The sequence below is a fragment of the Helicoverpa armigera genome, chromosome 2, assembly GCF_030705265.1.
Source record: "Helicoverpa armigera isolate CAAS_96S chromosome 2, ASM3070526v1, whole genome shotgun sequence".
Taxonomy (NCBI): domain Eukaryota; kingdom Metazoa; phylum Arthropoda; class Insecta; order Lepidoptera; family Noctuidae; genus Helicoverpa; species Helicoverpa armigera.
In genome coordinates this window covers 14,574,859-14,590,640 of record NC_087121.1, presented here as the reverse complement: position 1 = coordinate 14,590,640, position 15,782 = coordinate 14,574,859, and the positions used below count along the sequence as shown (strand labels likewise).

The 15,782-nt window shown below is 35.8% G+C and overlaps 1 protein-coding gene across 7 annotated transcripts; it reads right to left on the bottom strand.

Moving 5' to 3' along the window:
• Positions 1-5,109: 5,109 nt before the first annotated feature.
• LOC135118530 (Na(+)/citrate cotransporter-like) lies at positions 5,110-15,210 on the bottom strand. Of its 7 annotated transcripts, none has more exons than XM_064040866.1 (17): positions 15,060-15,208; positions 12,999-13,028; positions 12,898-12,915; positions 12,679-12,820; positions 12,385-12,537; positions 12,024-12,148; positions 11,529-11,640; positions 11,289-11,376; positions 11,111-11,171; positions 10,872-10,997; positions 10,294-10,396; positions 8,982-9,094; positions 8,791-8,882; positions 8,613-8,708; positions 6,569-6,666; positions 5,714-5,863; positions 5,110-5,416 (listed from the first exon to the last, which is right to left on the bottom strand). In XM_064040866.1, exons 1-17 carry the CDS (start codon positions 15,086-15,088, stop codon positions 5,243-5,245), a joined length of 1,710 nt encoding a protein of 569 aa, XP_063896936.1. In that variant the 5' UTR covers positions 15,089-15,208; the 3' UTR covers positions 5,110-5,242. The 7 variants fall into 7 exon arrangements, with proteins under 7 accessions (XP_063896936.1, XP_063896933.1, XP_063896932.1 ...); XM_064040863.1 differs by having other exon boundaries at positions 6,470-6,666; positions 12,679-12,817; XM_064040862.1 differs by having other exon boundaries at positions 6,470-6,666; positions 15,060-15,207.
• Between the last annotated feature and the right edge of the window lie 572 nt (positions 15,211-15,782).

Here is a 15,782-nt window from a genome sequence, read left to right as displayed (position 1 = left end):
ATTTATTTTACCATATGATTATTAAATATATAAAAGGTACGATAACTTAAAAGATAGCAGCTGTAAATTATCTTAAAATAAAAACAAGTCACTGACTTAGACGTGCAGCTCCATCTAGCGTGGCAAAATTGAACTTGTAGTCCAATAGCTCATGCAAAGCTTCATGAGGCACAGTGTTCCACGTTTCAATATAGGTGGCAGTCCTATTTATATACTAACATTATAATGCAAGTATGAAAGTTTGTACACCATTCCTTTTATAGATAAGTAGAACCTAGATATGACAAGAATTTCCTGATCTCCTTGTCTTCTGCAAAATGTTTTCCATTCCCATCCTCTGCCTTCAACGCGTCTACAATAAAACGGACAAAAACTACTCCCACCGCACATCTAAAACCCAAAAAATATATACTTAAATCAACTGTTACTTTGAAAATGTACTTTTGTATTGCCTACATTATAAAACTTGGAACGATTTTTATTAACGTATTTCAATAAACGCGTTTAATATCGAATAAATAAATCCTTCTTCTACCTTCGTGTCGATGACCATCTTATAGTGAGACGACGAGAGCACGGCCGGATGCGCTCGTTAGATCTTCCCGCGAGCAATAAACCCTAAAACTATGAAATGTCTTTTAAGCGATTTAAAAAAAGAGCAACTAGATTACATATTTTAGGAAGCATTTTAGTATCCAGTATTTAAAACCAGTATGTAATTGTCCTCATTTCAGGCTTAAAACCAAAGCCGCTCAGAGCACGCAAATACCCGAATCAGGAGTAGAAGCTGCTAGGAATACCGTTAAAGTGGGGAAAATAACCTTTTGGGGAAATTGTAAGCCTTTTATAATAAGTAATAGGAAAAAGTTACAATATTAATATCCCTCACTTTACTTTCTACTTTTGAGATTGCGCCAAAATTGAGACTTTACCTAACAGGCACTTACTAAGTATATTAAGGCGGGTCCAGACATGTATCATTTGCCCGATCCGATCACCGTATCGTATCTGCGTATCGTATATCCTTTCCACATATGCAATCATGATACGCGTCGACTACTTATACGGATAATAAGAATCATAGAAGAGAACCATAAACATTATTTAAAGTTTCTGAATAATTAATGCTTCTTATGTCTTACAGATGGTAATAATATTACCCACCCAAAACAAAAATGTGAAAGACTGCCAAGTTCGATAATATGGGAATGCTTCGCCTATAAAAGAAGTGAGATCTGAATAAGTACCAAGTTCCATACACATGCCTCAGTTAAAAATAGTTACTTTTTAATGATTTTACTTGGCAAGTTTTTACACACCTTGTTATAAACCTACTAAACGCAATGAATCAAGTATTTAATTTTCTATTAAAACTTGCCAAGTAACATCATTAAAAAGTTACTATTTTTAACTGAGGTATGTGTATGGAACTTGGTACTTATTCAGATCTCACTTCAAGGCGAAGCATTCCCATTATCGAACTTATTTTTTGAAATTTCATTTATTTTTGTAAGGTTGTTTATTTTATTTTTTTCTTTTGATTAAGTTAGTTAAAGAAATGTCTCATTTATACTATCTTTCAGATTTGTGAATATGCACTATGCTTCTTACAAAGAAATTAAATAGATTAACTAAATGGACTAGATTTACCAACTGACTGACATGACATGTTATCATATATTATGTTCGTGGATCAAAGTTACACATTCGTTATTTTCGAAAGTCACTCACGCTTGGCCGTTTTCAGATTTTTACTTTACTTTGACTAAATACAAACCTTTGTAACGAATTTCAGATCGGTACGACCATTCGAAGATATATTATATAAACATTGATAAATTTAGTTCGTTTTAGTTCCTTAGGGGTATAAATTTACACCGGATATAAAACACCTTCATTATTTTGAAACCGACTCACACTTGGCCATTTTCAGATTTTTCCCTTTACCTTGACATAAAGACCTACCTCCATGCCAAATTTCAAGTCAATACGACCATTGGAAGTGGTCTAGGTTTTTGATGAGTGAGTCAGTCAGTCAGTCAGTCAGTGAGTGTATAGTAAAAATAGCGATTTTCTGACGTCAATATCTCAAGACCTACAATAGGTATATTAATGAAATTTTGTATTTTAGATAAGTGAGGGGGTCTCAACAGATACTAGAAATTTGAAATGCGTAAATAAAATAGATTTTGAGTTATAGGGGGGTCGAATTTGGCACGAAATGGTTCGTGTAATATAACCCACGGCCGGTGTGTCGCTTTTTTTGCTCGAACTTGGCGGACACACTGCCGTGTGTCTAGATTCAGTGGTGTAGTTGTAATGTTTTTCTCACGTGCTCCACAAATATTCTACGGGTGGGGAGACTATATTTCTGATTACTACGGTCTGAATAACAATAAATTGTAAGTATGAAATTATAATAAAATGAAAATGATTAAGGAATCAAAATGAATGAAAAGTAACTTTTGATTATTTTTAAAAGTGTTCAAGACTCTGCCGCAGCGTTCTTAGTTTTCTTTTTAATGCTTTTATTGCCATCTAATTTGGACTTTTTTCGCAACTTCTACGTTAGTGGTAAGTTTTATTACAAGACTTCAAACTAGCCCCTGCTTAAACAGTATCGCGTTTGTCGTAAAATACAAAACATAGCTAAAATTAAAAGGAAGTGTGTCATTTTCAAACTTGATCCAACAGGTTTGACTATAAGGTAGGTACCCATATCCATATAAACAATTTTGCTTTCTTATGATACAATCAGTTTAATACAAGTCTTTAGAAAAGTGTTAATGATTAATTTTTAATTGACTTGAAATGATATCTTGGTTTGTTTGCTTGAACGTACTAATTTCGAGAATTATTGTTTTGACATTGAAGAGGACTATATGCTATTTTATATCGCTAGGAATGTGGGTGAAACCACTGGCGTGACCTTATGATTTGTTTCAAAAAGAAGCGTTACATACAATTAACTAGATTACGTGTTACTTTTACAGAAGACGAGCTGCCTAATAAGCCAGTGCCGTCAGTTTTGGATTGGACAGTAATGAATAAAAACATGCCATACAGTTTTATGTTCCTCCTGGGTATGATTTATCTTAATAAGTAGAAAAGCACGTAAAAGAGAGAACTTTTACTTTCTTTTGAAACACTTGTGGATTTATACTTCACTCCTAGAAATCAACGTCGCCAGGTATTGTACATACACCTACTTATATTATACCTTTCCCTTAACCTTTACCTTTCTTAATTGTAACGCCATTAAATGTTTCCTACAGGTGGTGGATTTGCGCTCTCGGAAGCTGCTAAAAAGGAATAATCAGATCTGAATGGGTACATCGGAAATGCACTCAGACATCTCAACATTTTTCCGAATTACTTTATCATATTGCTGATAATCATATTTACAGTCTTTATAACAAACTTTGCGTCAAATGTCAGTGTATGTAATATTGTCACGCCTATAGTCATGCAATTGGTATGTTAATTCAAAATTTTGATATTGTTCTCACGATTTAATTTATAAGAAACTCGCTCCGGTTGTGACAACATTTTTGCATTCCTCGCTTTCTCGGGGATCAAACTCTCTCGGTTAAAAAACAACTTTGTACTTTTGTATAACAAATAAATTTTTCTAAGCAGTGAAGTTCTGGTAGGCCAGATTTTGACGTCTTTAATATCTAAAAATCTATTTAGTCTTCAACTTGAAAGATCTTTTGTAAACTTGTATTATGTTTATAGTTTGCAAATAATGCAGCAAAATTATGTTTTTTACAGGGCAAAGAAATAAACATTCACCCTCTTTGGTATAACATTGCCTCCGGTATTTCGGCTTTTTTGTTTTTGTTTGCCTGTTGGCACTCCGGGCAATTTAGTTATCCAGGGCGCTGCTAAAATACCTACAATGAATATGGTAAGACATTTTTTATTTATTTTTTTTTAATTTTGGTCATTTACGGCCAGTTTCTTCATCAAACATAAAAGTCAAAGTAATGTCTAAAGTAAAAGTCACGGTCAAATTCGTTTTTTCAAGGCTAAAGTGACAGCAAAACTAATAGAAAAAGCGAATTTGACCGCTACTTTTACTTTAGACATTACTTTGATTTTTACTTTGGATTTTACTTTTGATGAAGAAATTGGCTATCAGGCGAAAGGAATGAGTATTTGAGAGAATATGGCTGTCATGTTGTTATAGGCATTTACCTAGGTATAGCGGAGGAATGAGTCATGTTGTGAGGAAAGTTTTGGCGTGGTATTGGGCATCAGCGTTGAAGGATATATTGGAAGAAACGACCAAAAAACAACGAATGAATTGTTTGAAAGTCAATATGGTTACAAATAATGGTATTTTGCAAGATGACTAAATGTATGGAAGGAGAAAAACATATTGTGCCGACTCCAAACCCTCCAAACTAACACTTTCACTGTTCCAAGTCCCAAGACAAATGTCAATATAATTATGGCAAGTCCAAGTCAAGTTGTAATTGGGATAAGGGCAGGAGGATAATGCATCTGAACAAAACTCTTTAACGATCTATCGCATGTTTTCACAGGTAAAAGCTGGTGTTGGTCCAACTGTTACGACCATATTGTTGACGTGGATAAGCATGTGCTTCTGGGCGCCTGTTGTATGGCCCGATTTGAACAAATACACGTCCGATTTGAGTTGGATGGATAAATAAAAGTATAATGCCAACTTGGAGAAATCTCCAAGTTGAAAAACAAATGTTTTAATCATTGTCTCAATGTAGTAGCTGACTTGTACCTGACCTGACCTGTGTACCTGTGTGTGTGTGTACCTGAGTCACATACTTCCTAGTGTTATGGGTGGATCGGTTATGTGCCACGTAGTCTAAATATTTAGATTAAGGGGCCACCTTTTTTATACAAGTTTTGAACTATTATACTACAAATTCCAAGATTGATCCTACAATAGGTTCTTTTCAACTTATTACCTAATAAATACAAAAAAATCATTACGATACAGAAAGTGGTTCATCCATCCTTACGGACGGACACAATCTATCTTCCCAACACTGAAATAATTATTCAAATCAGTTCAGTCGTTTCGGAGCTCTTAGGGTACAAAGAAACAAACAAAAAAAATATTCCTTAACATTGAACTTAACAGTGCTTTATTTCTCACTTTACATAACAAAAATATATATGGTATGTTCCATTGTGAAACCGTGGAAACTTGTAGTAAATAACACGTAACATCTAAGCTCGAATTGGATCAGTACTTTTAAAGACCTCCTGGTGCTGCTTCGGTCACCGTCGTCGTCTCACCTGGGCCGCCCGGCACCGGGATGGCCATGACACCGGCGTCATCAGAGTCGAATACAAACGGTGCCCATATCATAAGGGCAACAAACAAAGTTACGAGGCATATCCACACCGGTATGAAAGAATATTTAGCCTGTAAAAAGACATGCTATGAGTTCCATATACCACTACATAGTATATATGTATAGAAGTTGCTTCCCGCTATTTGTCTGTCTGTTTATAATTTATGTTGAACCCCAAGTGTACAAGGCTCCGGTGGGAGCTGCCAAGTCAGCCCGGTGGCACTTTGTAATACTGTAGTAGATAATACTTTCAACTGTACAGGAATGGTTATACTTCAAAACTGCGCAACGAATTTAGAATTTTTCTTATCATTTAAACAACGTTTATACGGTATGTAGTAATAAAACAATTTGCATAAGGTATTCACCATTTTCAGTATTGGTACTTTCCCAGTGTAATGACAGAAGTAAGCAGGAGTATATAGGAAAGGACAGCTGAATCCGAAAGACGATGCTATGCCAACGCCTAATGCTGCAACGTAAACTTTGCCTGGCCAAGGTTGAGCAGCATCCACTGACTGTAAAAAAAATTGCATCCGGTAAAATAAGACAAAGGGATAAAATAAAACTCGTATGGCTCTAGAATTCGATGTGTGAAAGTCCGTTGACTGTGTTCATTTTACCACAGATTTCTATAGCCATGTCGAAAGTTTTATTTTATCCCTGTGTTTTGTGTCACTTACGGCCAGTTTCTTCATCAAAAGTTAAAGTTAAAGTAATGTCTTAAGTTAAAGTAACGGTCAAATTCGTTTTTTCAAGGCTAAAGTGACAGCAACATTCATAGAAAAATTGAATTTAACCGTTACTTTTACTTTAGACATTACTTTGACTTTTACTTTGGCTTTAACTTTTGATGAAGAAACTGGCTGTTAGTCAGTCAGAGAAATTGAATGTAGGGTGCTAGCGTTTAAACTTTATTTTTGTTACTTGTTTTTATGTAACCCCTTGTAGCGCTTGGTTAGATATTAGTTGCTGTGCCCCTTGCGCCCGGCTATAAATCGATAAAATAATACCTACAAAAAAATAAGGGGGGGCAATCATTGTATCGATAAAAATTGACAGAAAGTGTTTAAAATCAGTCATCTCGAGTCACTTAAGAATCTTCAGAATTTTAAAATACTAACTGCACATAATACAAACGGAAGAAATACTGTACAAGCTGGGACCGCAGACATTATATTTGCCAGGAATGTTATAAGGAAGAGAGTGAGAAAAAGGCCCACATTCCAAGATTTTCCTGTTATAATTTTTCCAAGATTTTCGCCAATAATTCGATGCAGGCCAGTCTTCTCGGCGGCAATAGTTATCGACAATGCACTACCTGAAAGATTTTAAAACAACCGTCAAGCTCGCAGTTTTTTATGTACACGTATCCAACAAGAGACACTTACGAACGATTGGCTATGTAGTTTGTCTGATGGTATTTATAAACGATTTATTTTTTTATCTTTCAAAATCTGGATAGATAAATTTGAAATCATATTAGAAATTATCACGTAGCTTAATATTGCTTTCATTTAAGCAGGATAATGCTGTTGATAGCCGACAACTTCAGTTCAGACAGTATTATTTAATACATTTTCCCGCTTTTTGAACAAGAGGCTGTATAACAATTTGAACACAACTTTCATTATAACTGGATGCAGCCCAGTACACGTGTTTATATGGAGCCAATCTAACTTTCTTATCCCTGTTGGGTAACAGGGATGGGCACGAATATCGTACCACTATATTTCAGAAGAATGCAATACCTATAGATATCATCTGCATGTGTGCAAGCAACGTCACGCACCATTAGTTAGTCTTTAATGTGTATAAGGGTATTTTGATTATTTGGACTAAAAATGAGTGCTATAAAACCTAGACTAGTTTAAGGTACGTTTTGAAAGCTAGTTACAACTGCCGACCGCACGCGTACCGCCACTGATACTACCTACTGATTTTAGATCGAAGCGCATTCGGTAGTAAGTATTCTAAACGCACCTTTATTGTTTGAGCGTTGCCATGGTTACACAGGAACTGGTTGTTGCATAGATGTAATATACTAAACAAGATTGCGCACTCTCAAAATATATATTTACGAAAATGAACTCTATTCCAACACAACAAGGTACTAAATTGGTTGCATAATACACAGAGGCAAATCCGAGCCGAGAGGGATAGTCAGAACGGAGGCAGTTTGTCTCTTTCTAACACCTTGCCAGCATAAAAAATGTTATGTTCATCAGTTTTGTCTTCCCAAAAAAACAATTGAATTACTTATATTTTTATCTTATTTTAATAATTGTAAGTCAACAAATTTATAACAATCGCTTTAATTTATTCGTATTTATTCTTAAAACATAAGCAAGATAAATTTTTATTTAGCTTTTTTTATTTTCTAGCGGTAACCCTGAACATTCTAGGCGCGAAATCAGCATTTAAAATTTTGTTTATATTTTTTGTATTAAATCAATTTAAACTATTAAAATGGTGAAAAAGTGTTGCTTTTGTACTTGTAAAAGTGAATCCTGTGGTGGTTGCAATATATCGTTCCACAGGTAAGCTAATAATAACATTTTCGTAAATCAAACAACTATTGCCTGGGCATATAATATTTATATATTATGTATATGCCCATGAATTCTTGTAATGATTCAAAATATGGGTGATGGATTTTAAAACTGTTGTACTATTGTTATAGCTTCCCAAAAAAAAATGTAGAAAGACGATAAAAATGGCTCAGCAGTCTATATGTAAAGCAAAAATTCTAAAAAAGCAGTCTGCACTTCGAATATTCCTGTTTTTATTACTGCTAATTCCCGCTAATTATTAAAAGCCTAATTAGTATTTTAAGGTCAAAAACTGCGTAAGTTAGAACTTTAATACCAATCTGTGTTTAATAATCTTAGCAAACTCGGATTGGTCTCACATAGCTTGATCTCATAGTCACCCTATTAGAAAGGGACAGATTAGAAAGGGCGGCCTCCGTACTAACTGTTTCACTCGGCTCGTTTTTTGGTTAAAAGTGCGCAGTCCTGTTTACTATATTATGTCTATGGGTTGTTGTGACATTTAGTAATTATTTTCAGATTCTTCAAGAACAAATTTTTCAGTATTCCGGTTAGAAGAGTTAAATATAATACATTTTACTATTGTACCTAATCTACGTAACAATGTTATAAGGACCCAATCAATGTGTGGTTCGATGGAAAACGATACAATTTAACCTTGTTTCTCAAACAAAAAAATGTTCAGCTTTAACGATAGAGAAAAAAAATAACTTACCAAATACAAAGTAATACGCATAGTTTACGTTTCTATCAACAAATCTCCACCACAATACGGCTGACTCAGGTTTTAAAGGCGGTAATTCACTTTTTCCTGGAACAAAAAGTACCCAATTTTAATCTAAAGCTTTTCGAATTATCGCAGGTTTGTCTTCTGTATAAAAAGTCTTACTTACTCTCAATATTAAGGAACTTCAGAAAACTATAGCTTTTAGGCAGAGTGTGGAGAAATATAACAAATATAGCTGCAACTGTAGCATCTTTAACTCTGAGAAAGAAAAAATAAATATAAGCCAAACTGGCAAATCAATTAGTAATAAAATTTTAAATATAAATAATGTTTTAAGAGCTGTAAAAGGTACTTTACCTTGGTAATTGTGGAGCACCCTCGGTAGCCGAAAAGTCTGCCCATCCCTCGATCCATTTACACCAACGGAAGAAAAACATACATAGAGTAACTATGAGAAAAATTACGCTGAGCTGCAACAATTGATTAAAGTGTCAGAAAGAAGTCTATAGATAGACTCTATAGGGTTCTAAAAAGTGATGAAATCCATCACACTTCCGAGCGCGTTTTCACAACTATGTTTGGATTGGCTTCCAGTCTAACCGGATGCAGCTGAGTCCAAATGTTTTACAAGGAGCGACTGCTCTATTAACCCAGGTGATGAAATGTACAAGGTAATTAACGGAGAAGAAAGGAAAGATGAACGCAAGTACCAAAAACCAAATAGGTCAGGAGCCTTGTGGTGGGTCAATTAACAAGATGCAGCAGTTACCCGAGAAATCCGATACTCTTTGGTAAGACTAGTTGTCAGCCTCCGTGATTTGACTAGCCGTAACAAATGCTAATGATAATGTTTAAATGACATCCGGGACCAACAAATTTTTAGCATTATAGTTTATTGACGTAATGACCGATCGATTCGGCTTTGACTTTGGCATGAGCTTATATTCGAAACATTCACCTTAATTATTATATATTTCGGGTTAATGTTTTGTGAATTGTAGGCACGTTATTAAGGCAGGCCCGTGGCCAAGTAACGGCCCGTTCACACATGGGAGTCCGTTTTACTGGTACGTTTTTAACGGATACGTCATAAATCTATGCGCTGTTCACACATAGGCACCGTATAACGTTCAACGAATCCGTCATTACTGGATGCGATGTGTGAACAGAAAACTCGCGGTATACCGCCGCTATTCTACAAGGATGGACGCTGTCGTGTTGTATTGGTACTATCGTCGGAGAAAGAACATTCGACGTTATTGGCAGCATCCACTTATGGCCCAAAGATCTAGAGAGGGTGCTTACAGTTTACTTATGAGTCAGTTACGTGATCAGTGATTATAATAATTATTACACACAATGCACGCGCGCGTTCCCTAGGAATCTACAATAAAAAATGTGAGTCAAACAAAACCTGTATACAGAATACTGTGCCATATGTGAAGTCACTCATACAACTACATACGCCATCGACGAAAAAAAAACGTACACGATAAAACGGAACAGTAAAACGGAGACATGTGTGAACCGGCCGTAACAGTCGCGTGGATAGATCAATCCTAAGTTAAGCAGTCCCTCTATGTAAAATACAGGTAATCAATTGCATCAGGTTAGACGAAGACACCAATACAGTTGAAAGAAGGCTTGGCAGTTGATGACAGTAACAAACCTTTTCATGTAGACTATGTTTAGACGGTAACTCTTCTTGAAACCTCAGAAAGCCAGCCCGCAACTCTTCCATTTTGCCAGATGGCATAGGTACTTTCAGGGCCCTAAATAAAATAAATAGGAAATAAGATGTGGGGAACTCAAAGATATCGGCCTACTGCGCACGGCATATTATAATGCAGGAGCATTTACGAGTATACAGGTGATCAGACATTTACGTGCTTCTCCGATGCACGGGTGTATCTGTCACCAACTTTCAGGCTGTTTTGTAAAAGTTTCAAAAACTCACAAACCGAAATCGGTTTGCCCCGGGAATCGAACCCGAGACCTCGTGCACAGAAGTTACGGGTGCGACTACTGAACCAACAAGGCAGTTCATAAAAAGCCAAAACTGTAAAACACGATACTAATGTTACCATTAAGACGAAGAAAAGAGTCAGAAGCAACTTTGTAATGCACACATACGACTCACTTTCTAATATTGCGGTGAAGTCCTTACTTTGTTTAACTAGTCCGTTGTAAATAATTATGTTTCAACGCTCAACCTATTCTACGCAAATATTTTATCATAAAACTTACGAATTTGATAGTAGCATGTGGTAAATAAGGCAAAAGATGAACATTAAAAATGCGACAGGGAAAGCAAAAGCCGAATATTGAAGATAATTGAATATATCCGGGTATTCCTGGCCTTTGGGTGCAAATCTGCGAATGAAAGACAATATAAAATATGGATAAAATTGTATGATCTTATACCTAAATATGCTTAAGAACTCTTAATAAAATCAAACATTAAATCTATATACAAGTATACATACTCCACAAAAATTGCCCGAAAGAGCATAGTTACAGACGCAGAGTGCATAATTGCAGTGCTACCTGAAAATATAACTTTATTAATGGGGACCAATATACAAAGTATTACATAAGTATTAAACAAAAAAAAATGATCATAGCCAAAATCATCGCCAACCCGCCAATTATAAAATAACATACCAATCCCTGCTGAAACTTGGATTGCATTATTAACAATATATCGCATGGTAACAAAATTTGGTATCTCGTCTGATTTTAATGTTGACGCCTGAAACATAATTATGCATGTCGTTAACGAAAGACTCCATGAAAAAACTACTAGTGGTAAAACATATCGGCCAACTAAGGAAATGATTAGGCACATGATAATAGAGTCCTTTATAGGGACTTATTTAAATATGATGTACATATTACACTTACATCTAATTTGGTTAGCACGGACGTAGATATCTGTGTAAGGGTGGAACAAATTATGAGCCGATTGCTTAACATCGACAGAAAGAACGCCGCTGAACTGAACTTGAATATTATCCTGAGAACAAAGTACGCAAAGCGGTGAGATTTCACATAGGTCTGATACCAGTCTTACAAAGGCGTATTTGGTTGAGGAGGCGTAAAGCGTAAGTCCGCCTTTGTACATTGTTTTTTATATTTGTAAAATGTGTGCAAAAAGTATAATGAATAAATAAAAAAATAACACATGTGGTCATAATAACTAACGGGATCTTACTGAACCATGACCTTAAAGCCATTAGTCGCTTGTACCTATATTATAGCCATATCGTCCTGTTATCGCTAGGTAAAAGTTGACGAGTAACCATATGCTCAAACAGGTCAGAACGTCCTTTTAGCATAGGTTTATAGCGATAAAAAGGTGATGTTTCGACAATGTTTCTGATAAGGATAAAAGTTTACCTTTTGGCAGAATATTGGCATGCATCCCCAGAACATATAAACCATATTGCTATACGTCTATCCACGCCGGAATTATTCAGCAATAAGATAAGCATTGAAGATAGTAGAAAAAGAATTATATTTTCCTGAAAAAAGTGGGACATTGTTAAATCAATCAAAGCTAGTGGTGTTGATCTGAAAAGATAGGTTGATAAATTGTAGAGTTCTTATTGCAGTATGGGGTTGTTTAAACTCTGCTTAGTCATAACCACGTTAGTAAGTACCATTACTATCGGGTGTGGCCACTATAACAGTAAGCTTCAAATGGTCATAACGCATCCTTTAAATTACGGCACTATTCTTCTAAAGAAAATTTACTTACATTCATGTAACAGTTGCATGCTTGAATGCTTGATATGACACCAGCCATTGGCAATAGGAATACTGTAATCAGACCAGTTGCAGGAACCGCAACGGGTTGCACAAGGAAGAACCAAAACATTAACAGCCACGTCAGCTGCACGGTTAAGGCATGCTGTAATAATTTCAATAGCTAGAAAAATGCTTCTGTGGCACTATCGATGCTACAATTACTTCTATGACAAAATCATTTCCTGGGTAACTAAATCTGCAACTCATCTGAAAAATATATCGTATTGGTATAAGATATACTTACATTATCTCGCTCGCTTTGCCACGACAGAAGACATAGTGGTACTAATGAACCAATAATGCCCCTGAAGTTATTCTTAAACATATTTTTGATTCTGAACCCCATACCTGGGACTGGTGTTTTTGGGGGCTCCTTAGACCGACTACTGAACAATTTATTATGTTAAAATTAGAAACACTTGGTTTAGAAAATATAACTATTCGGATAAAAAAAAATACTTACAATGGGTTCGGAATTAAGCTAAAAAAATAGAAAAACAAATTAGTAAGTCGTTAAAACAATTGAAATAATCATTAAAATAAGTGATTTAAAATTAAGCTTACCTCCCAAGTGTACTAGGAGGAGGAGGAGGCCTGTAATTAACAAAAAAACTTTAGTAGGTATTAAATACATGTAATAAGACATAGGTATACTTTTCGAAATTGAAACTTTGTGCAACATTTTATTCATGACGCTTTTATAAATCGTAGAACCCAGCAGGCGGTCTGTATTATATACTTTAAAAAAACTGTGCAAGTTATCTTAATTGACCGTTCAACAGATACGTAGTCTACAATATCCTTACGATTTCCGCTACTGATTACTAGAATTTTACGAAAACTGTTGGCGTTTATAGTTCGGCCGTTCAGAGAATGCGTTCCTGACACCTATCAGTTAGTCAGGACTAGTGATGGGCACAACATAACACTGAGTTCGTTACCGTTCCCCCAAAATAAACCGCCGCATTATTTTAAGATTATTTTCGTTTTAAATTGGCGGAATCATTTAAAATTTATATTTTAGTTATTTAAGTGGAAACCAAAAAAAGGTAATATTCATATAATAAAATCGTTTTATTTATTCTTTGTTACAAAGTTACAATCTCTATTTCTATAAAAAGTACATTGAATTGAATGTGCGTACAGAATGTTAATCAGACTCCGATTCGCTTGAGGAGGTGGTGTCTTCATCATCATCTTCGCCTACGTGTATATTACGTGTATATTAGGTATTATCAATAACAGAATCAATCCTGATATCTCGGTCAAAATCTTCCAAAATCAGGTTTTTAGAGCTCTACCTCACTGGGACGCCATGGCGACGTCGCCAGCGGCACAGGTCTGGCTACTTCTGGCATCCAACTGTCGCCAAGTCGAGTGGCCATGGCGTCTCGACAGTCAATTGTTTACGTCGTCGCTCAAGAAATTACAAGCTGACTGGCGACCACATTGGCGACTGTTTGAGGGAGGTGCGCTTTACCGTGTAAATTATAGTGGCTACTGTGGCCACGTCGCCAAGTTGCCACGGTAGCCAGAAGCCACATAGGGAACTGTAGCTCGTGGCCACGCCTCCAATTTGGCGACGTTACCAAACCGTCGCCAAGTGAGTTAGGTTCCATACATTTCAATACTAACTGCTTGGATACGTAGCCGGCGACGTCGCCATTGGCGTCCTAATGAGGCAGGGCACTTAGTCTTAGCGCACGAAACGACAACAAATGATTATTTAGCGTCACAAAATGACGGCCCATGATGCCATTTGGGGTTACCATTTTCAACCTAAATATAAAAATGCTACTTTCTTTCGCGCGTTCAGTTTGATCATAGTTTTATTTTTATATTTCATAAAAGTTATCCTATAGTCCATTATTTTCAAATTCTTAAAAAGAAAAACAAAACGTATTATTTTATATTATAACTGTTAAGAACCATCAACCAGAACAGATTACGATACTTGCCTGTTATTTTTAGCGCAGCACTACAAATATAAAGCGCTGACATAACCTTGTAATAGCGCAGTATAGATTTAGAAAAATATTGTTTACCAAGTTATTTGACACTCAATTTGGCACAAAATTACAACATTCATTGATTATTATTGATATAATAATGTTGTTTTAATGCTCAACAATTGTTAAAACGATAAACAAGCAGCAAAAATATTTTTATCGTACTGCAACGCCATTACAAAGTTACGTCGTCAGTTCAATCGCGATGTGTCAGAAACGCATTCTCTGAGCGGCCGAACTATAGTCAATGTTCGGTAATCCAAAGTATTTAGTCTAATTATTCTTCGCTATGCGCTTAGAGACCGGTTTCCTCGGACCTCGAAGAACAATATAGTGTATCGCTATTAATTTGTATTTACGCACGTGACTATGTGCCATTTCGCTGCTCATCACCCTTACCAGAAGAAAAAATGTTCTTCGCGCCGCGATCACGCCACACAAAACTCGACGCCAAGTATCTCCGTAAACGTAGTATGTACCCTTAGAGTTCTTATTCACGATGAAATTTGTAAATCCATGCAGATATGTCAACAAGACTATTGTCCAACCAAGTTAACACCAGTCCATATTCCAAAAATACCTTCCAAAATTAATAATAAATAAACTAAAAACTTACGGTGGCTTCTTCGCTTTCCCCAGCCCCATTTTTTTTTCAGAATCACTATCTTCGTTAGATTTATAATAAATTATTTTCAACTCAACCGACAGCTAAAATCGAATGTTTCGTAAAACAAAACACGGTTAGGTTGTTTTCTTTTCATAAAAAAAACTATATTGTCAACGAAAAAAAGATCATAATATCCATGCACTGACCTCTATATTTACCACTGGACAGGCTGTTGTCAACGTGCTTTTGTGCCCGTTTGATAATCGCCATTTTGGCGCTGTTAGACGTAGCGAGTGTTCGTGGTACTAAAATTATTTTACAGTGAACCAATGAACAAACACGTCTCTCACAGCCATTTGAAATTATACGTCAAAATTAGTTCTGTGGACACTCGCTTAGACGATATTGGCGCTTCAAATGGGCACAAAAAATTTGATTTGATTTTGAATTTTTTTAGGACCCATTTTTTTAAATTTTGCAGCATTTATTTCCGTCCAAAAATATTCAAATCTATATCAGTAAGCCTATAAGTAACCCGGGTTTGGAAGGGGAACATGGGGCCGAAGCCAAAACGCTGAAGCCCTTTTGAGACAACTTTAATGGAATATTATTATTTCAATTTAATTTTCTTAGGAGAGTATAAAACTTTACGTACGGGCCAAACATGCAAGGAGAGGATTAAATACAAAAACAGATGATAACGTGGAAGATGTAAGAACTTTTCGTGTGATT